The sequence below is a fragment of the Manis javanica genome, chromosome 15, assembly GCF_040802235.1.
Source record: "Manis javanica isolate MJ-LG chromosome 15, MJ_LKY, whole genome shotgun sequence".
Classification (NCBI taxonomy): Eukaryota; Metazoa; Chordata; class Mammalia; order Pholidota; family Manidae; genus Manis; species Manis javanica.
Window position 1 is genome coordinate 61,426,711 of NC_133170.1, and position 21,544 is coordinate 61,448,254.

Below are 21,544 nucleotides of genomic sequence, written 5' to 3' on the forward strand. Positions count from 1 at the left end.
GGAATCTGCTTTCTACTCTTGTCTTTTAGCACTAGAGATTTTTTCTGTTCTGAAAAAGCAGTTTGTGCTCTTTGAGTCTAAAAAACAAAATTCATAAAGCGTTTAGAAATGTATATAAAACAAAAGCACAAAATAAATTGACGAAGAAAGACATGAGGGCATGGGTGAGGGATCTATAGGAAGGAAAGTCAAATAACACCAGGAGCAACTGTAGTAAGCCTGTGAGAATGTATGCCACACAGCCTGGATTAGAAAAGGCAGACCCTGATTTAGTTTTTGGTCTTAAAAAAACAAAGATGCTTAGCCACAGGAATCATAGGGGCCATAGCTTAAGGATAATCTGGTTTTCAGTGAAAGACAGTTTTTCCTAGTTGAGTGTTGACGTTCATGCTGTGGCCCCTTAGAAGGGGACAGCCAGCCTGGTGGGTAGGGTGGAGTGGGGTGGGATTTCTTCAACCATAGCCCTGTAGTGGCCACACAGCAATCTCCTGTTTTCTTTGTGGGCCAGATAAATTTAGTCATTGTTTCAGATGGACTTTATACACTGGCCATAAAGTTACTCCTGAAAAGTGCCTCTTCTCTTTCGTACTCTTTCAATTCCTAGTGACCCCTGACATCCAGCACCACACAGAACACCTTCTTCCATCTTTCCTCAGTTCCTACCCAGGGGGAGTTTGAAATCTCACTTCCAATCTAAATCTATACAGTTTTGTTTTTACTAATAGTACACTAGTAACTAAATGACAAAAAAAATTTTTTTAATGACAGAAAAAAATTCCCCCCTATTACCACGATTTGTGTTGCTTTGGGGAAACACAATCTATTTGCCTTCTGCCTTTTTTTTTTCTTTTATCTGAATCTCTGTGGTGGAAGTGATCACATCCTAAAGAAGGAATGGGAGCTGTCTTTTGTTAAAGGAAAGGAAATAGCCACTGATTCATAAGTTGCGGTGAATCAGATAGTGTTTCTATGGCAGGTAGTGTAACTAGCTCTGGAAAATTTAAAATTTCCAGGTAATTGAGCCTGATTGTGTGGGTTTGTTTGGATAGCTTTTGTACTTAAAAAGGGCAAAATTCACTTTGGCAGAGGAATGGCATCTGAGGGGCTCACTATATGGTTTCAACTTGTCTAACTTCACACATTCATGTATGCATTTGAGAAATATTCATTCAATGGCGATGAAGTGCCAGGCCCTATAGATAATAAGAGAATGTCCCTTATCAGGTGGAGCTTTTATTCTCGTGGGGGATAGCTGGCGATAAACACAGACAAGGTAATTTCAGACAGTGGTGGGTGCTATGAAGAAATAAAATGGGTGGCGTGGGATGGCTCCTTTAGCTCGGGGTCAGGGACGGTCTCTCTGAGGAGCACATTTAATGAGCTGAGACCTGAAGGAGCCAACTTTGAGAAGTTCTGTAAGAAGGGGTTTAGGCCAAGAGAAAGACGAGCAGTTCGAAGCGCAACGACCTGTTAAGAAAGGCAGGTAATTTCCCTGGGGTAAATGAAGTACTGTAGGGTAGGTGGTGGAGATGGGCTCAGGAACCCGAGTCCACATCCCAGGGTTCTGCTGGCCACGCCAAGTTCGGATTTTTATCGGAAGACAGTGGGAGAAGCCAGAGGACTTAAAGTAGCTGCATTGGACTTTCTGCAGTGCGGTGATATGCGGGGACATGGGCGATCTTACAGATTGTGCGGGGACAGCACCCGAGAGGGGGGGACAGCGGTGGAAGCAAAGTCACGAAGGTTTGAGATGTCCGGAGCAGGCGGACCCATGGGCCCCACGCTGATCTGCAGTGGCGGCGCTGGGGACCGGCCGGGAGCGACTGAGCCCAGAGGGAAATGCTACCGGGTTGACGGGAATGTTTTAAAATCCGTAGTGAGGACGGTGGAGAGCTCTATCTTACCTAAAATTCTGAAATGTTAGCTCCAGGCGGGGTGAACTCTGTGGCAAGTGAGCGAAATAAAATTCTTCCTAAGAAGCTCTACCCAGCAGCCCTGGCGGCACCCCCGGCGCGAGGCCATTCGGGTTGCGCCTATGGCCCCGCGCCCCGCTCCGTCATTCGCGCGCCCATTGGTCAGCAACCGGGCGCGCGCGGAGGCGGAACCGGAACTGGCGGACGATGCGGCGGGGGCGGGGCCTGGAGGCCGTTCTTGCAACGGCTGGAGTGTCGGAGGTGGGAGGGCCCGGGTGGCTGCCGCAGCCCAGAGCCCAATGTTGCCGGGAGGCGCTCAGGCTGCAGCAGGAGCCCGAGGCCCGGGCCATCCCGGCTGAACGTTCGCGGGGCCGCCCGGACCGCCATGGGGTCCCTGTTCCGGAGCGAGACCATGTGCCTGGCGCAGCTCTTCCTGCAGGCCGGCACGGCCTACGAGTGCCTCAGCGCGCTGGGCGAGAAGGGCTTGGTCCAGTTCCGAGACGTGAGTGTCGCCCGGGAGAAGCCGCCCCTGTGGGCAAGGGCCCGCGGCCCGCCTTCCGCTGGGCCTGCTGTTGGGCTCCGGGCAGGGCGCGCCGCCCACCTCCCGGGGGAGGCCAGGGTCCACCGCGGCTGCCGTCCTCAGCTCTCGGGAGACCCGGGCCTGGACCAGGCGCCGGCCCTGGGGTCCAGTCTGACCAGGCCTCTCGGAGTGCTTCTGGAACTTAGAGGGTGGCGGGAATACTCAGCAAAGGTAGACCAGTGTTTGCTGTGAAGGAAATGGGAGGGGATGGTGTGATGGTGACGGGTGGGAGTGGTCCAGGGAGGCCCCCAGGAGGTGAGTGGAGAGGCGGACGGGAAGGAAGGACGGGAACAGGAAGAGCCCAGAGCCTGAAGTGGGACTGAGCTTGGTGTGTCTGACTTGAGGGAAGGGATTTGTGTTGGTTTTGTTCACTGATGCGTGGTGTTGTCCATACCTCTGCCCGGTAAGGGATGGGAGCTGTTTCCCCAGGAAGTAATGGCCAACACCTGTTTATGTGTGTGTTTATTGTTTATGAGTTGTTTACACCATCAGCTGTCAGTCCCCAAGGGTTAGGGCCTTGCCTGACCTATTCACTCCTGGTTCCTCAAGACTTAGCACAGCGCTTGCCCCTTGTGGGCAATAACAGGCCTCTGTGGAAGGAGTGGACAAGCTTTTCTTGAGTGCTTGCTGCATCCCAGACACTGTTTTAAGTGCTGGAGACTCAGTGCTGAGCAGGGCACACAAAGTCTCTGTGTTGTTGCCCACAGTCTAGGAGGACACAGAGAAACACACAGGGATGAAGGCAAAGAGCAGGGTGTGGGAGGGAGATAATTCAGCAGGACTTAATATTTACCAACTAAACTGAAAGTCACTTGAGGTAGGCATTTCATTTCCCGGGCTGCAAATTTCATCTCCCGGTTGTTTCCCTTCATCTTTCTAAAGAGCCCCTAGGTTCTAAAGGGAACAGCCGTCCCCAAGATCTGGTATCAGTGATTCCTGCCTTGGTCCCATAAGGCAATTGCAAGGTCCGGGAGAAATTGCTAAGTGACAGGTAAGGGTGTGGGGAAGACCCAGTGTTCTTGGTGGTTCTTGGGACCTCTTGGCCTTCAATACATGGTACTCACTGAGCTGGCCGGTTCTGTGCTGAGCTGAGACTAGCAACCAAAAAATTGAGGAAACAGTTTGGTGAGAAACAGCCTCCCTTCTTTATGACAGGTGGACTGTTCTGTCCTGTTTCTACTCAAGCTAAGACACTTACCAGGCTTAAAACTTAGAGGTTTGAACCCAACGCCCAATCTCCACAGAGATTGGAGTTCCACTGAGTGCTGTTACATGAGGTAGTAGAGTGGACGAGGGTCCTTTTTTACTGAAAATCAGGGAAACCCAAAGAAAAGTGCAGCAAGAAAATACAACAAAAATGCTACAATAAGCTTTCTGGGCTCGAAAGAGTATGTGTGTGCGTGAGTGAGTGAGTGAGTGTGTTTGTGTGCGCGCGCTGACTGCCAAGCAGCAGGCGTGCCTGTGCATAAGGCTACATCCCATCTGACTCTCTCTCCTCTCTTCTGGGCTTTCTTCCTGACTTTGGGTGCACTGGATGGGATCGCTGAAGCCTGTGTTTCTGGCCTGCATAGGCTGGGTGATTTTTTCCCTTTTCTTTCTAAGGTGAAGGAAGCAGGCCAGGGGTTTCTGTAGTGACAGTCAGTGACAAGACCTGTAAAAGAAAGGTTATCACCAAACCCGTAGGACTCAGGAAGGAACAGTTCCTCTCACTTTTGTAGCGGTCTGCCGCCCAAGAACAGCATTCACCTTTGGTCCTTGAGCTGCTGGAGTGGGCAGATCACTGGTGTGGGTATCAGTAGGGTCTGCCAGGTTTTCTAGATTAAGTGTTAGTCTTAAAAGGAATCTACACTGAAATGTACATTATGTCCCCCTTAATCGCAGGACATAATGTTCTGAGACTCCCAGTGGATGCCTGAAACTGTAGATAGTACCCAACCCTATATATGCTATGCTTTTTCCTGTACACACTTACCTATAATATAAAGGTTAATTTATAAATTAGGCAGAGTAAGAGATTCACAACAATAATAGCATTTGTAGCAATAGACTGTGGTAAAGGTTATGTGAATGTGTTCTCTCTGTCTCAAAATATCTTACTGTACTGCCCCCACCTTTCTTCTCATGGTGTTGTGAGATAGCAGAATGCCTACATGGTGGGATGAAGTGAGGTGAGCGATGCCTGTGCTATGTTGCAGTGTTATGCCACCGTTGACCTGATAGCATATCAGAAGAAGGATCCTCTGCTTTCTGACTGTGGTCACCTGCAGATAAGGGGAAAGTGGGAAGGAAATCACCAATGAAGGGGGGCTGCTGTATTTCATTTCATTAGCCTGGAATTAGGGTGACAGTTGCCTTCCTAACAAGGAAACAGAAACATGTAAGGTGGTGACGGTGGTGTATGTCAAACCACCCACATTTGTCTCATTGCCACAAATTTGCTATTTGTAGAACCATGTGTTAGAGGTGACCAGTCTTTGATACTGAAGAGCAGAGATGGAGACAGAGTAGCAGTGTCATTTGTAGACACCTTTTGATGCGTAGCTTCCTCTTGGCCTTGAGTCGTCTGAGAGAGAGAGTATATCTGAATAACTGAGAGTTTGAAAGTGGTTGCTTTAGATGAGTATGACTTCCAGAAATTAATACAAATGTGACAAATGGAAGTGAAATTCAAATTCTTTCTGTTACTTCTCTTAAAAAAAGATTAAAAAGTAAATAAGAACTGCTCCTTTGCAGTGGACGCTTCTCAGGTTGTTTGATCAGTTTCAAGCCAAGCTGTTGTCTACTTGTGTGTTTTTAGAGTGTCCAGCACAAATGCTGGATGGAGCAAAGGTAGACTTCTTGCCCTAAATTCGTTTTACCATGAATGATCACTGTCATTGTTTTTTTATGGTGAGAGTAGTACAGGTCCAGAGCGGGAAGTTCGGAAGACATAAGAGTGAAATAATAACTTGCATGATCCCGATCCCTAGAAATAACCACTTTGCCTTTTTAGTTAATATTGGTCACTCAAACCTTATTTTCTCACAATATTTTTAAATGTACAAACTTAGGTCTTTTTATGTAATTGCAACCACAACCCCACTGAAAATATCTTTCCTCTTTTTCAGCTTTTATGTCTGCCCCTCTCCTCCTGGCGTCCTGTTGTGAGCCTGCTCTGTGCCTGCCAGTGTGTCAGGAGTGTGCTCCTGCTCTGGAGGGGTAGTAGTTGATGGCTTGGGGAGGGACTCTCATTTCTCTAGTCGCTTTTCTATTGTGAATCATTTTCTCTGTGCTTAGGTAAATTGTTGTTCATATTCATAGTTTTTTGCTTAGGTTAACTTTCTTTCTGGGGAAAGGCAATGTTTCAGGCTTGTTTGGTTACACTTGACACATTGATTTCCAGAAAAGATGGGTCACTTTATATTCCCTTCAGTAGTGTACAAGGATACGCTTTTCCCTAAACCCTTGGCTGTGATACCTTACTTTTCAAATAAAATCTTCTTTGAAATTTTAGGAAAGTCAAAGCAAATCTATCATCCTTTTTTCAGCTCAACCAGAACGTAAGTTCTTTCCAAAGAAAATTTGTTGGTGAGGTGAAGAGGTGTGAAGAACTAGAGCGTATATTGGGTAAGTTTATTGTGAAAACAAATTATTTTTGTCTAAGCAAACCTTGTTCACTTTAGAAAAATCAGAAAATATGTAGAGACAAGCAGAGAGGAAAGAAGTCCTAGTCTTACCACTCAGGGGTCATCATGTTACTAGGTTTTAGTATTTTTCATACTTCCTACTATTCATCTATAAAATATGAGTAAGGATATACATGTGTTATGATCTGGGTGTTTTGTTACCAGCTTTGTGGGTCACTTAATTGTATGACTGGAACATCTTTTCATGTCTATAAAGAGACTGAGCCTTCATCATGTTTAATGGCTGCATAGTACTTCATTGTATTAAGTGCCATAATTTAACCGATGCTCTGTCGCTCATTATAACTTAAAAACATTGTATACATGTTAGTATATTACTTACAATTATATCAAAGGATGAAGGAGGTAGGAATTGGCTGATAGATTGGTTGGGCATTCCCTTTTTCCCAGAGCTTCATTTCGTGTTAGATCAGTGTTCTCTGACTGTTAACTGTTAAAGCTCAGTAGCCCAAGGCTTCTTCGTTTATCTGTAAAATCTGTCACATCTTATCCTGAAATAGTTGTTACCTCTGTAAGCCTTGAAGTTCAGACCAGAATAGGAGAGGAACATGATCTCAGACAAATGAGTAAAGTATAAAATTTGTTTTTGGAAGGATGAACAGAAAATGAATGGGAGGAGAGCACTGGGGAGGGGGCCCAAATGACTTGGATGATTTTCAACAGCTAACAATTACTGTGCATTATATGTTTTAATTGGTGGTTTTTAAGATTGGAAAAAATGTTCTAACCATCTGAAATGTATCCTTTTCATATTGCTTGAGGTCCTAGTCATTCGTGTTGATCATGCATGACAGAGTTATATCATACTTCTGTCTTGATGATGTATGTGAGTCACTGGATGGGTCGTATATGTGGGATGAGTAAGTTTTTAAAGACAGGGCAAGAGTGACAACACATTAGATATGTCCAGGATTTCCTGTAGCTCACAATGTTTCAAAAAAGGAGAGACTTTAGAAAGGAACCCTCAAGTAAATTTAGTCATAAATAAGTTAAAACATTTTGTACCCTTTTCCAGAAATCTCTTAAAACTCAGTGCTTCCTTTGCTATCTCCTTGGTAAGACATCGTCGCTTTTCTTTTTCTTTAATGTAATATGTAATAGCACTTCTCTAAAATATTATATTTAGCAGTGACTACCAGGTATCCTAAGGAAAACAACACCTCATGGAATTGAAAATACAAACTGAAGAAGTTCAGTTAATTTTGGCTGGTTCAATATAAGGGTTCATGAATCTAGTTTTTAACATAAGAAGCAAAGTAGTGCCAGTTGTAATTCAAAACACCATGGCTATCTGGGGACTCTCAGGAGAGTTTGACTGTCTGCCCTGTGTCTCTCTGGGCTCCTTCTGCTGACAGAGGTTGTGGTTGTCTTAATGAATACTTACTTCCTCCTAAGCACCTGCTGGGAAGTCACACTGCTGTCCCTGCTGGGGACAATCATAGGTCTATTATTGGACTATTCCTGCACTTCTAGTGTGTCCTTAACCTTCTGCTTCATCTACAGGTACAGAGAGAGCTGTGACTACAGTTTTTTAATTAGAGTTTTAGAAATACCTTTGGAAACAAGGTTGTAAAAGGTGACCTGTAAGTCATTAGGAACAAACAAGATTTTTGTGCATTTAGACATCAATTTTTAGAAGACCTAGGAAATGTTGGGATATAAGATGTTCTCAATTAAATGTCTTACAGTAAATTTTAGAGCCTAATTTGTTTAACTTTTATTTCCACAGCATATTTGGTGCAGGAAATTAATAGAGCTGATATTCCCCTTCCCGAGGGAGAGGCCAGTCCTCCTGCTCCTCCTCTTAAACAAGTTCTAGAAATGCAGGTAACTTATTTCTGAAGAAGCTGTTTTAGGTCACTAATCTCAGATACTGCTTAGTTAGTTATCTATTTACTTATATATTAGTGCTTTTCTCCCTTTCTTAAAATTGTGGAATCAAATTAAAGAACCATGTTATGATTAACTCTCAGTAATGGATTATCTGTGCAAAATGAATTACACTTACATTTTTTCTTCTAAAGTGTTAAGATCTGTGCTTCCTTCCAACGTGGTGTTGAGCATAGGCTAACAAGAATTAAGTCTTGAAATCCAATTCTTAGTCATAATGTTTTCAGAAGTTCATTCTGGGCTTATATGTGCGTCAGTGTGTTTCTCCTAGTGCAAGTAATCGGGCTTCAGTCCTCTGCCCTTCATGTCCTTCCTAAATTTACTGACCCCTCCCCCTCTCATTTTCAGAAGCTATGTAGGTGATGGGTTGTTCCAAGTGGATGGCAAACCGAATTTCTTCTCCCTGAGTTCAGGGTCTCCGGGGCTGGGGATACAATGTGAGCATGCTGTGCGCTCCCTGTGGACTATGAGTTGGGGTCTCAATGTACTCATCTGATAGTGCAGCACACTGAGAAACAGACTGGAGCCCCTGACAGCCCTTCTGAAATGATGAGTACTGTGTCTCCAGGACCATTCCATTGCTGGCTGCTCTGTTTGTTCATCTGGGAGGAAGTCATTTAACGTTTGATATGTGAGTGGACTCGAGAGGGAATTATAGTCAGATGAATAGAAAGCAGTCATCCATCCAGTTTGGCCTGTTGGATGGGTTGGTTATGATATTACCACAAATACAGTGATTACTGGGTGTGATTATAACAAATAGAGTGATTGTAGTTGTTTTTTTTTTGACAAACCTGAATCAAGAACCCAAATCTAGTGATTATATTTTTTATGAGGCAGAGCACAAGTAATGAATGTATGTCAAGAGATACATTTGAATACAGGTTTTCATTGAGTCATTTATTTGTTTAAAGATTTCTGCTTCTATTTTAATACTAAAGTATTGTTAAGGATGTTTGCTATATAATTAATTATTAAAGAAGATTTGTTCTCAAGAATTTTTATGCCCAGTTAATTGTGTAAGTGCAACTACAATAAGAACTCTTAAGCTAGAGACTAGGAATATGTATGTTTTAAAAAGATTAATTAAAATTTGTTTCTGTGTTGCAAATGAAAGGAAATGTAGATTTGAAAGAGGAAGACTCTGATGTCTAATAATGGATAGGCAGACAAAAGAAAACCTGAAGACAAGATAGTACCTGGGACTTGGGGTTCTTAGGGTCCCCACGCTTCCAGACTGCTTTATTCGTACATGGCATGAGCTTTGTAGCTGTCACCTGAATTAATATGGAACAGTAAATGATGGACATTTAAAGTCTTTTCTTGTTTTCATTTTCCTATCAAACTCTCCTCAGTTCTGCCTTTTTAACCCCCCTGGTTTTGGTGCTGAGAAGAGATTGTTAAAACGACACCCGACCTAACCCACCCTCTCAAGGAGCTGCCATCTTGTCTTAGGAGCAGCTGCAGAAGCTCGAAGTTGAACTGAGAGAAGTCACCAAGAACAAGGAGAAACTGAGGAAGAACTTGCTTGAGCTGATTGAGTACACGCACATGCTGAGGGTGACGAAGGCCTTTGTGAGGCGGAGCGTGGAGGTGTGTCTGCCCTGTGCGGAGATGCCACCTGGCCCTCCCTGTGGAGGCGTTGATTTTAGAAAGGGAAATACTGTGATCTCAGCTTTGTTTTTCACTTGATTATATGGCATTAAAAAAGCTGGAATCCTTTTCCTGTGTTCGTTGATTTTAGCAATACCAATACTTTCTATTAGTGAAATGCTTTAGTTTGCAGTTGAAAAAGAAATCTTATGATCATGAGGAAAATTGAACAGTGGAGGTTGAACTCTAAAATTTAGCTTCTTTTTTCTTCCCCAAATTGCCAGGAGTAAAAGAAGTGAAAAAATAATCTCTTAAAGAATGGTCAATATGGTTGTACCATACTTGGCTGATTAGAGAGGGAAGTACTTGCCTTCTGAACTCAGTGTCACTGCATATAGTGGTGACCTCGGACAAAATTACTCTGTCTGGGATTAAGGGATGACATAAATATTAACTATATTTTCATGTAAGTGTCTTCCACGTAAGCGATGGGAATGATCTTTTTTATTCGTCAGTGCTGAGTTACATGTGTGAGTTGTCTCGGGGCATTGGCCCCCAGATCTGAGCAGTTAGTAATGATGCCCTGTCAACTTGTTTGGAGACATGACTTGAGAAAGTGCCACTTGTAATGAGACACACTTGGTTTCATATCTCTTTATAGTTTGAACCTACTTATGAAGAATTCCTTCCCTTAGAGAATGATGCATTATTGGACTACAGCTGTATGCAGAGGCTGGGAGCAAAACTGGGGTAGGTGGCAAGCAGGCGGGGTGTCAGGCTTCATACCGTCCTTGTGGTAGATGAGCTCTGTGGTGAGGATGTTGGGTGTCATGTGGAAGTCTGATGGAAAGGAAGAGAGTGAATGTTTAAGAAAACACTGTACTCCTGTGTTTGTTGAGTTGAATTACTCAGCTGTGTTGACTTTTGAGTTAATATGGTGGGAATTTGGTATAATGAGCTCTGAAGAAGGAACATTTATGCCTTTCAGAGTTACCCAGTAAGCCTGGGATAACTGGTCACTGAAGCATCAAATCATGTTTTGTTCCATGGAAACAGAGGGCCTAATTGGAGTCGGCTTGTTGGGGGGGACCTCTTTCTGTGTACATTCTTTCTGTTTACTTGAATCAGTGGTCACTTGTTTCTTTGTGGTTTGTGATTTCATTTTATTACAACTTCTGGTCCTCTGTTCCTTTGTAGGAATTCAGTGATGTTTAGTTTGAGGATGTATTCCTTCAGAGAGAATTTATTTTTACACTTGTCAGGTACTTGGGGGCAGTCTACCAATATGGAATCATTAATTTCTCAACTTGAGTTTTTTTATTTTTCTGTTTGTTTTTTCACTATGCAAGTAATATGAATTTAAGCCACAAACCTGAGTGACTTCTAACCTTTGGTTATAAACTTAAGGAAGACACTTCCCCTCTACCCAGAACCAAAACTGAAGTAATCACTTGGCTTGCAGGCTCCTTTGCAAGGTGGATTTTTCCTAGCCCACCCCTTTGAAGGTGATGGGATTCCCAACTTTAGGAGGAATTAGGGGGATTCATTTCCACCTCCTAACCTGATATAGACCCAGAGCCTATCTCCTGTCTCCTGTGCTGACATTGAAGCTTAAGGCTTTTAGATACTGGGTCAGTAAAATTACATCAGGGTAGCCATGAGGTCCTGTTTTATTTTTGGATTCCAAGAATTTTTCTTAATTATGGGCTCAGCTATACATTTAAAAGGATGTTTCAAAAATATTTTATCCAATGCTATAGATGTTTTGCAGTTGGAGGGCTTTCAGGCTATCTTTACCATTTTGCTGGAAATGAAAATCTTCATCCTTTTAGTGCAAAGTGATGCTACCTCATTACTTTTGATTGACTGCAGTTTGTCTTTATTGTCTCGTAGATTTGTGTCTGGCCTAATTAACCAAGGAAAAGTCGAAGCATTTGAAAAAATGTTGTGGAGGGTCTGCAAAGGGTACACCATTGTGACCTATGCAGAACTCGGTGAGCCCCTGGAAGACCCTGAAACAGTTGAGTACATGTCACCCTCACCTTTTAGCCATGACAGAGCAGAGTTGGAGGTACAGTGCAGAGCAAACCATTTGAGAGTGATGTTCACCTGATGCCTTAACATCCTCCAGTATGTTAGGGTGTGGTTCCTACAATCAGGGACTTCCTTCTGCACCAGCGCAATGCAACCAGGAAGTTAATGTGGTGCACCGCGGCCCTGAGCCTCAGATCCCACTCTGGTTTCAGTCGTGGTCCCAATACTGCCTTTTATAGCAAAGGACCTAGTTTAGAATCACACTTTGGATTAAGTGTAACATCTTAATGGTCTCCTTTATTCTGGAACCGTTTCTCAGTCCTTGGCTTTCATGACCTTTGCCTTTCAAGATTAGGACAGCCCAGTTTCTTGGTCACCCTTGACATTTCTCTCTTCCTCACACCTCGTGTCCACTCCTGAAGCAGGATTGTTAGTCCATCTTTTAAGCAGAAGGTGAATCTGGCCTTTCTTCTCACCTCCACCCCCACCACCCACTCTGGAAGATGAGCATCCACAACAGCCGTGCTTGCATTTGCAGGACTGCCACCCAAGCCCTTGGCCTACCTCCACCTACTCTGCTCTCCCCTCCTTGTCAGACTTCAGCAGGTTGTCACTCCACCAAAACTTCCAGTGGCTTCTGTCTCACTCAGCCCAAAGCCTTACAGTGTCACCTTGTCGTTTTCTTTGGCCTCCTGTGTCACTACTTGCCCTGTCTGTGTCTCTTCAGCTGCGCTGGCCTTGCCTGCTGTGAACTTGCTTCTGTGGCTCAGAAGGCCCCTTTTCCCTGCCCCTGGTGGCCATCTGTCTCTCCACTCCTTCACTGCTTTAGGCGGAAGTGGCCCCTTCGCAGAGAGGCCCTCCCTGATCACCCCATTTAAAATCCCAGCTCCCAGCCTCTTCCTCCCTATCACCTCTTCCAGATTTATTTTCTTTATACCACTTCTCTCCTCACAGCGTACTAGGTATTTCCTTTGTGTCTCACAGCCAACTTGAATAGAAGCTTCCCGACCTTTAGGTCAGGGATTTTTGTTTTGTTCGTGGCTGTATTCCTAGCACCCAGAACTGTGCCTGGCAAATAGGCCAGCAACTGATTAGTTTTGTTTGTAGAATATTTGTAGATACAGTCGACTCTCAGTGTTCATGGTAGTCATGGTCTATAGTCTCCATGAACGTGACTTATGAACACTGAACCACCACACCAAGGGGAAACACAGAGTTAGGTTCCTGCAGCCTCTGGCCATGTGTCTGTCAGCCAAACAACGCATAATCTTGTTTTATCTGTGTTTCCATTAAAGACACCTTATGTAACGCATGTTGTTAAGTCATTAACACTGAACCCATGGGCAGCAGCACTGTCACTCAGGCCCGTGGCAACATATAATGCACTCCTTCTGTAAGGTGTATCTCTGTCTCCTGCTCAGGAGCCTAGCCAGCACTTCAACACTGCCCCTGAGGACCGTTTTAAATAGTGAAATCGCCAAAAAAGCACAAAGATGTAGAATAACGTGGTACTACCCAGACCACTCAAAGGACGCTTGTTTACAGCTGAAATGAGAAGGCAGAGTATTGCCTTGTTTGCTTTCAGCAGGAACATACATGTGGAGTGACCCAAATGTTTGGCTGCTCTTCATGTCTGTGAATGACTGAAAAAATGCTGCAAGTGTTGATTTTGGGGTTAGAAATACATTTTAGCCAGTAAGTGAATTTGCAGTTACAGTATCTGCATATAATGAAGATTTACTGTATTTGTTGAATGACTGAATGAATTAAGCCTGGGTCAGAGTTTGAGCTGCCAGTCTTCAGAGTTCTAGATACAGAAGTAACAATTATCCTGATTTATTCTTTGTAGGGAGAAGTCATAAAATGGTATGTGTTTTTAATATCCTTTTGGGGAGAGCAGATTGGCCACAAGGTTAAGAAGATATGTGATTGGTAAGAAAAACATTTCATTTCTTTATATTCAGTAACCTCTGGTTTTCCCTAAATATCCCTCTGGGTTTGAAAGAAATATAGCAGGTGCAAAGGCTTGCTGAGTTTTGTTATGTCTTTGCTGTAATTTCCTCCTTTAAATTTCTCTTTTTGTAAAGGTAATTATTATTGTGTGTTGTTTTTGTGTTTGAAACTTGTGTAATGGTTCTTGGCCTATAGATGGTGGTGAATTTCAGGAAGTTGAAAATGAGAGTGAGTTTCTGGGATGATCAAGGACAGGGAATGGAATTTGGAACGAAAAGGCAGTCGGCTGAGTTTGTAGAACTCAGTAGAAGTTTGTTGAGTGTTTATATGCAAGGCCTTGTCCTGGGCAGTGCCTGTGTCTGTGCCCTTTTCTCTTGGAGGGCTGCTTTTATTCTGTTTTGGAAGAATACATGCCCAGGTGGTGGGCTGAATTTGGTTCTAGTGTCTGATAGGGCCATTTCCCATCCTGATGGGTGTGAGACTGCATTGAATTCTGTCTTCTAGTTACCACTGCCATATTTACCCCTACCCAAATACTGCTGAGGAGCGAGCTGAGATTCAGGAGGGGCTGAATACCCGGATTCAAGATCTTTATACTGTGAGTAAACTGGAAACTGTTGTCTCCTTATTTAAGACATGTAGAACATTTACAAATCCATTTATTTTCTCTTTTAAGATTTTAGTTGTGGACAAATCAAGATGGTGTAGGGAGATGGAAATGTCACTTACCCCTCTTTTGATGGAATTTTAATTTTAGCTGCCTTTTGGAAACCTAGGTTGTGAAGATGGGACTTAGGAAAGACCCTCTGATTGTTTTGATATGTCAGATTGTGAGCCTTCCTCACAGGAGACAATAAGCCACATCTGGAGTGGTGGCTTGTATTTTACCTGCACTATGTAATTCATGTTTGTACTTAAATCAGTGAGCACTCTTGGTGGCAAGAACTGAACTGTGACCCACTTAAGCAAAAGGGGATTTCTTGGCAGAACATGATGGGGTGGGAGTTGGTGACTCACAGCATTCACAGGGAACTGGCCGAGGTTGGGAGTGGATTAAAAACTGGGGAGCTCTCTGGACCCGGCCAGCTCACCATGCTGCCACAGTGACAGGGACTGCTGACCATTTCCTGTGCTCTTGGGGGTCACTTTCTGGAGAGGAAGCTCCCAAGAGAGAGCAACAGATTGGCTGAGCATAGGTTTTCCGCCTGCCTCCTGGTGGTCCTGGAGTCAGGAGAAGCAACGAACCGCCCTAACCTGTTCCCAGGAGAGGTAGGTGCCTGCAATGACCCTCCATCAATGTGGAGAGGCTCCCTTCATGGAAGTGGGTGTCCGGCCAGCAGAGCGTGAAAAATGCCCATGGGCTGAAAGCCTGTGTTCTTACCCAGGTGCTCCACAAAACTGAGGATTATTTAAGGCAAGTGCTGTGTAAAGCTGCTGAATCCGTCTACAGCCGCATCATCCAGGTGAAGAAGATGAAGGCCATTTACCACATGCTGAACATGTGCAGCTTCGACGTGACAAACAAGTGCCTCATCGCTGAGGTCTGGTGTCCTGAGGCTGATCTACATGACCTGTGCCAAGCGCTAGAGGAGGGGTCGGTAAGGCAGCCCTTCTTCCCCAGCCAGTACCAGGAGGGGTCCTGGCACTTCCCAGGGAAATGAGAGACACCAGCAGACTCGGAGAAGTAAGGGAAATGACCATTTCATAGAGCCAGGAAAGGTTGTTGTGCTAGTCCTGCTCTGGAATGAAATGATACGAGCCAGTCCCTGGAGGATGTGTGTGCTCATGCATTTTTGAAGTACTCTTCTGAGTTTTTCACTATCTACAGTGAAAAACTGTAGATATTGAAATGTGTAAGACACAATGACGTGGCTTCCTCCTGCCTAGAGCCTCATCTCTCCAGTCCTTCTGCTCAAAGATAGCCATTGTTTGAGTTCTGTGATGTCTTTGGGTTTCTTAATCTTAGATAAGCAGAAATGAACAGGTATTTTTCTTTTCCTTTCTTTGTAGAAGGTTGCAGTCATACTGTTCTTTTCACTTACTAAAACGTCCCTATTTTTTGTACCTTGTAGTATTCTGCTATGTGGTTGTACCAGGGTCTATTTAACTCTTTCCCTGGTCATTTAGGTGGTTTCCAGCTGTCTGAATACCAACACCGTGATGGTTCCTACATGCAGAAATCTATCTCCGGGATAAATTCCCGGATATGAAATTGCTGGGAATTTTGACAGATACCACCAGCTATTGCATTTCTCTTATTTTGGGTGATGTTCGTAATCTCTTTGTATGTGTAAGAGCCTTGAGAAGTTTTTTTGTGTGTGTGTGAACTCTCTGTTCACATGCTTTGCCCATTTTCTACTTGGTTGTTGGTCTTTTTCTTACTCATTTCTGTTGGCTCTTTGTGATATGAGAAAATATGTTTTCCCCAATCTGTTGCTTGTCTTTTGATATTTCTGTTTTTGTTTGCTTTGGTCATACAGAATTTTTTAAATTAAGTATAACCAATCAACCTCTGTTGTTACAGCTTCTTAACTTTGACTAATAGGCTTTACTCACTCCAGGTCTACAGAACAGTGTCCCATGTTCCTGTGAGGGCTTTTTCTGTATCAAAACTCAATTCTTCACTAGAAATAACAGATTTACATATTTCAAGTGACAGTTAAGGAAACAAGTTTTCATAGAGGTTTTTTGGTTAATCACTTTGTCGCATTATGTAATTCTGTGATAGCAGAACTATAAAATAGCCAGTGCCAAGAAGGAATCTAATATATAAATGAAACTAGTTATTTCAGAGTTTGAGGCATCTGTTTCAAAGATCTAGATGATTTTTATTTATTGAGGTAACATCAGTCTTGAGTGACATCACCAATACTCTTGTTATATGTGGTGTGTGTGTTAACCTTTAAGGCCTGTATTCACTTCATGCAGGGTGCATGTTGCTGTTCTCCGATGTCCACATGCACACCCTTGGTGTCTTGGGAGCTGCTTGCTCAGGTGCCAGTGGACACAGTGGGCACTGACCCCGACACCACACAGATAGTCTCTGCTCCATCTCTTAGCTTCTGGCTCTATTGTTTTTCTTGCTAAGGTGTTCAGCTGTCTGCTGCTTGTTTCACGGTATCCCTCCCTCCTCCCTTCCCTTCTCTTCTTCCTTGTCTCAGTTCCTGTGACTTTTCATTTCTTCTTGGCTTTTTAGTTATCTTGAAAAAGGGTTGATTTTCATAGACATGACCAGTCAATTAAAACATTTCTAGTGCTGATGAAAAACAGCTCATCGCCATGCACCATGGGAGCCTGTGTATCGGCTGGTGCTAGACAAAACCCTTTTGCTGCCAGTAAGATTGCGTTTGATTTGGGCACCCAGTGGTTCTGGCACCCAGCCTCATGGCAAGCAGCACTGTGCTTCAGTTGGGGCACCATGTAGCCTCCAGGTTGCAAACCACCAGGTTAATGCTGATGTCTCTTCAGTCTTTTTGGCTGTTTGAAGCCTGTTTTCTAGTGAGTCCTCAGTGGGAACTCATGGAAACAATATTCGCTGAGTTCTCATGTGTTGTTAATAGAATGTCTCCTGCCTTTTTAATTGGAAATTAATTTTTTGAAATAAAATCTTTGACTCGTGTTTTTTTGTTTTTGTTTTCCGTGGGTATCTTAAACATGTTAATCTATTTTGTTCAGGCATACTGCTGCTAACAAAAAACTTGATTTTAATCTAATTTTATTTTCCTTAAGTTATGTGCTCTTTTGTTTTTCGCCTAGGTGCTCAAAGTATTTTTTCTGTTTCTTTAAGGACCAATAATTTTACTAGAATATGTGTTGATCTGGCCGTTCTGTGTTGGTATTCTCAGATATACAGTGAGTTCTTTAAATATACAGTTGTCTTATATTTCAGATAAGTTCTCATAACATAGTGTTTGTCCTCTCTTGCTCTGATTTTCTCCTCCAGGATCTCCTATTATTGTTAAGTTGAACCTTCTTTGTTTATCTTTGACATTTGCTACTTTTCCTCAAATCCTTCTTGTCTTTCTTCTTTATGATTTGTAGAAATTTCTCCTTACAGTTTCTTCACTTTTGATTTCCTTCTAACTTTTGCTTCTGAATAAATGTTTGATTTCGAATTCCTTCTTGAGTTCTGTTATTTCATTTCAGACTCTAATTCTGATCTGTGGTGCTTTTTCATATTGTGTATTATCTTAATTCTTTTAACTTATTTTAAAGTAGTAAGTTAGTTTTCACCTGTTTTGTGGGCATGTCTTTGTGGCCTGCTTTCATCATCCTCAGGGAGGTCATTCTGCTCAGTCTTTTTGCTATAATTTTCTCTAAGGGTTGACCTCCATCTTTATCACTTTTAAAAGAAATGAAATTTCTGAAACATGTTTAACTACTTAAGGAAGTTCTATATTATACATAATAAATATTCACATATATGAATATATATTTAGGATACTCAAATTACATATAAATAATTATATATTTACATGAAATTGACTTTGCAGGACATGATGAAGATATTCAAGGAGCTTTTAAAAGGCAGGTTCAAGATCACTTTTCCTAAGTTCACAATTTTTTCTTTTCATATTTTTGAGCACTGATCAAAGAGATCTCCAGGACCTGAGATTCCCTGTCTCCCTCTTTTTCTTGGACCATCTCTTTCCTTATGTTTCTTGCGTTTGTCCTGGGTGGTTTTTGACTTCATTCCCAGTGGTCTGTCCTCAGTGTGGGGAGGGAGTCCTGGCTGTTCTGTGAGTTCGGACTCCCTTCAGAGCTCACTTCCCACAGACCCCTTGCCCTCACCCACTCTTCGGCAGGACAAAACCCATCCTGGTTTCAGCTGCTTTTCCTGGGCTGGCCTGCCATGCTTTTCAGGGCATGCCTTTTGACTCTTCTGGGACCTTTTTTCCTCAAGTCTTTGAAATGCCACATTGCTTCCTTGGCTGCTTCTGGCCTGGAGTCTGTTTCCAAGTGGGTTTTGTGGCATTAGTGGTTGGTCCCCACCCTTTTGTGTTTTGTGGTCTGTGAGGATCTTATATTTTGTTGTAAGTGGTGTCCGTGGGACTTTGGTTTTGCTGTCTAGTGGCACCATCTGTACTCGAGGAGATTCAGGGATATTCTAGACTATACTACTGCTGGGAATTTTCCCAGTTTCCCCTTAACCATAATTGTGTGTTTTGAGAAATATAATTTGGAACATCTATTCTGGTAATAACCTATTTTACTTTATTTAAAAAGGTTTTTTTCCCCCATTATAAATCAACATAATGCATTTCAGAAGAATTGTAAATACTGAAGGAGAAAGTTAGATATTTGATTTGCCACACTAATATGGACATTTTGGTTTATTGTCTAATATTTGGTTTTGTTAGGTAACAGTGTAGCTTTCTCTAAATTCCTATTGAACAGTTTTCAGCGATGACATAGTAAATGTCAGTTTTATGTTGGTGGTTAAGGGACTGCTTATACACACATGTACTGTTTGTCTCCCAGTGCCTCCATCCACGTTCCCACCCACTCAGCCTCACTGCGCTCTTCTCCCCTGCCCCCTGCCCTGCCCTAGGAGACTCCAGTTCCCATCGCTGCGCTCGCGAGCCTGCCGCATGTAGCCACGCTCAGAGCTGTGCCGTAGCAGGGGCCCGTACTATCCAAGAGAGCTCTTGGATAGTAATTTTTTCCCTTTCCTTTCCTTTTTCATTCTCTCTTTTTCTTTTTATGTGAAAGAGACAGAGCAGTGCCACAATCCCCTCATTTATGAACACAATCCCAACAAAAGAAACACCCCCGACTCTGATCCGCACCAACAAATTCACCGAGGGATTTCAGAATATTGTGGATGCCTATGGAGTTGGGAGCTACAGAGAAGTGAATCCAGGTTGGAACTCTGAATTTGCAAATCTTTGTGTTTTGTATGTCACTGTTTTTTTTTTGCCATATAAGAATGTCTAGATGTTTGAAAACATAGACTCACTACAAGTGTTTTGTCATCTTATTTAGTACAATGTATTGATTTTAACCCTTCAGTTCTCTCTGGAGAATTCTGGAGAAAGTCAGATGTCTCAGGGAACTAGAGTGTTCTGCCTTTGCCATCATTGGAAGCCTCTTGCTTTCCCTGCAGCTCTCTTCACCATCATCACTTTCCCCTTTCTATTTGCCGTGATGTTTGGAGACTTTGGACATGGCTTTGTGATGTTCTTGTTCGCCCTCTTGTTGGTGTTAAATGAAAATCATCCCAGACTCAGTCAGTCCCAAGAGGTAAGAATATAAACACTGTGGCTCATTCTGTCTGGATGGGTGGTATTCGTAGTGATCACTTTCTCTTTGACCAAGAAAGAGCCGTTTCTTCCATGTTAGTTTTTGGCAATAGCCATACCCTACTTGAGACATAAGTGGTCTGGGTCTGCGTGACCTGAATGACAGGGATGTCCGGTACGTGGCTAGTTTTTGAGACCTAAGAGGACTGACTGGTCAAGAGCTTGCCCAAACTGCCATGGCCCACTGAGCACATGTTCCCAGCAGTCCTGTTTTGCTCACCCTGCTTTGCCTTCCACAGATCATGCGGATGTTTTTCAATGGTCGGTACATCCTCTTGCTGATGGGGCTGTTCTCAGTGTACACAGGTCTCATCTACAACGACTGCTTCTCCAAGTCAGTCAACATTTTCGGCTCCAGGTGGAATGTGTCTGCCATGTACAGTTCCAGTCACACCCCAGCAGAGCATAAGAAGATGGTGCTTTGGAAGTAAGTGCTCTTTCCCAGACACTGTTTGAGGTAGGAAGAGCGTTTGCGTGAGATGCCGGCCCCCTCCTGGTGTTCAGCTTCCCACTCTGCTTTCCATTGCAGCACCAGCACTCTCAGGCACAGCAGGGTTTTGCAGTTGGACCCCAGCATCCCAGGAGTGTTCCGAGGCCCATATCCTCTTGGTATTGATCCTGTGAGTGCATTTTCCCCCCATCATCTGGGGTTCTTTGTTTTAACTGTCCATGGGTCCTGGGCCTCCTGGCATGGGTCATATGCCATCTGGGGGAGGTGGTGGTGCTTGGGGTTGTAGGGGTGGCTTTGGCCTTGATGGCAGTGGCTCACCGCATTCCTATTTGAGTTGGGTATAGATGAAGCTGAGGTGCCAGAGACGAGGCATCCAGAGAGATAGGGCTGTGTTCTCTTCTGTTCCCTGACCTGTTTCACTCCAGTGAAAAATGGTACTTGAACCATTTACTGGGTGCTCTTTCTTGAATTTCTTCCTTGTGTATGTGAATTTTTTTTTACCAGTTGATTGAGAAAGAAATAGTATGGAATTTTCAAGCTGAAAGGGAGTTTCAGGCTATCATGGAGCTTATTCAGGTGGTTGTCCGAAAAGGGGAAAGCCTTGGGAGAGGGAAAATGCAGGAACAGCTCCAGATCCAGGGCCCCCATGGGAGCCCAGCAGGCAGGGTCCCACAGGGCTGAGAGCACCTCCCTGATTGCCAGGGGTCTTCCTGAGGAAGCTCATCTATAAGAGAAGAGCTTAGATATCATTGCTGAATTGGTTTTGAAAGATGTGAGGTCATTGTGTGCAGTGATGACCTGAACCCTCCAAATGAACACTTGCTTACTTGTTCTGTTCATTTTTATCTCTAAACATATTCGTATAATTTAATGTTGTTCCTTTAAGTCCTAATATAATTGGAAACTTGAAAAAACTTCTATGACAATTTCCTAAAGGTACAGCATTTTGGAGCCGGATTCCCTAATAATGTATGAACTTGCTTTAAGGAAAGACATGTTTCTGAATAAAGGCACCAAGGACGAAAATTTGAATGGGTTCTTTGGGGGGGAAGGAGGAGATTGGGGCACAGTACTCTCTTCTTTCTGCGTAAATTTTAAAAATTGGCATTACCTTCGTATGGTGCCAAAGTAGATCTGTGCAT

The 21,544-nt window shown here is 43.5% G+C and overlaps 1 protein-coding gene across 6 annotated transcripts in view; it reads left to right on the top strand.

The window, feature by feature from the left end:
- The first annotated feature begins 2,122 nt into the window (after window positions 1-2,122).
- Window positions 2,123-21,544, top strand: part of ATP6V0A2 (ATPase H+ transporting V0 subunit a2) — a 28,699-nt gene continuing 9,277 nt past the window's right edge. For 2 of the 6 annotated variants that reach the window (XM_017657470.3, XM_017657477.3), the window contains exons 1-13: window positions 2,123-2,415; window positions 6,021-6,099; window positions 7,909-8,006; window positions 9,525-9,662; window positions 10,324-10,412; window positions 11,556-11,682; window positions 13,546-13,628; window positions 14,154-14,247; window positions 15,035-15,247; window positions 19,362-19,512; window positions 19,756-19,892; window positions 20,191-20,378; window positions 20,481-20,571. In XM_017657470.3, coding sequence (XP_017512959.2) covers window positions 2,299-2,415; window positions 6,021-6,099; window positions 7,909-8,006; window positions 9,525-9,662; window positions 10,324-10,412; window positions 11,556-11,682; window positions 13,546-13,628; window positions 14,154-14,247; window positions 15,035-15,247; window positions 19,362-19,512; window positions 19,756-19,892; window positions 20,191-20,378; window positions 20,481-20,571 — 1,605 coding nt within the window. In that variant the 5' untranslated portion in view covers window positions 2,123-2,298. Of the gene's footprint in view, window positions 2,416-6,020; window positions 6,100-7,908; window positions 8,007-8,567; window positions 8,701-9,424; window positions 9,663-10,323; window positions 10,413-11,555; window positions 11,683-13,545; window positions 13,629-14,153; window positions 14,248-15,034; window positions 15,248-19,361; window positions 19,513-19,755; window positions 19,893-20,190; window positions 20,379-20,480; window positions 20,572-21,544 lie in introns of those variants that run through there. The other 4 variants (XM_017657466.3, XM_037014150.2, XM_037014149.2 and 1 more) reach the window with 4 other exon arrangements.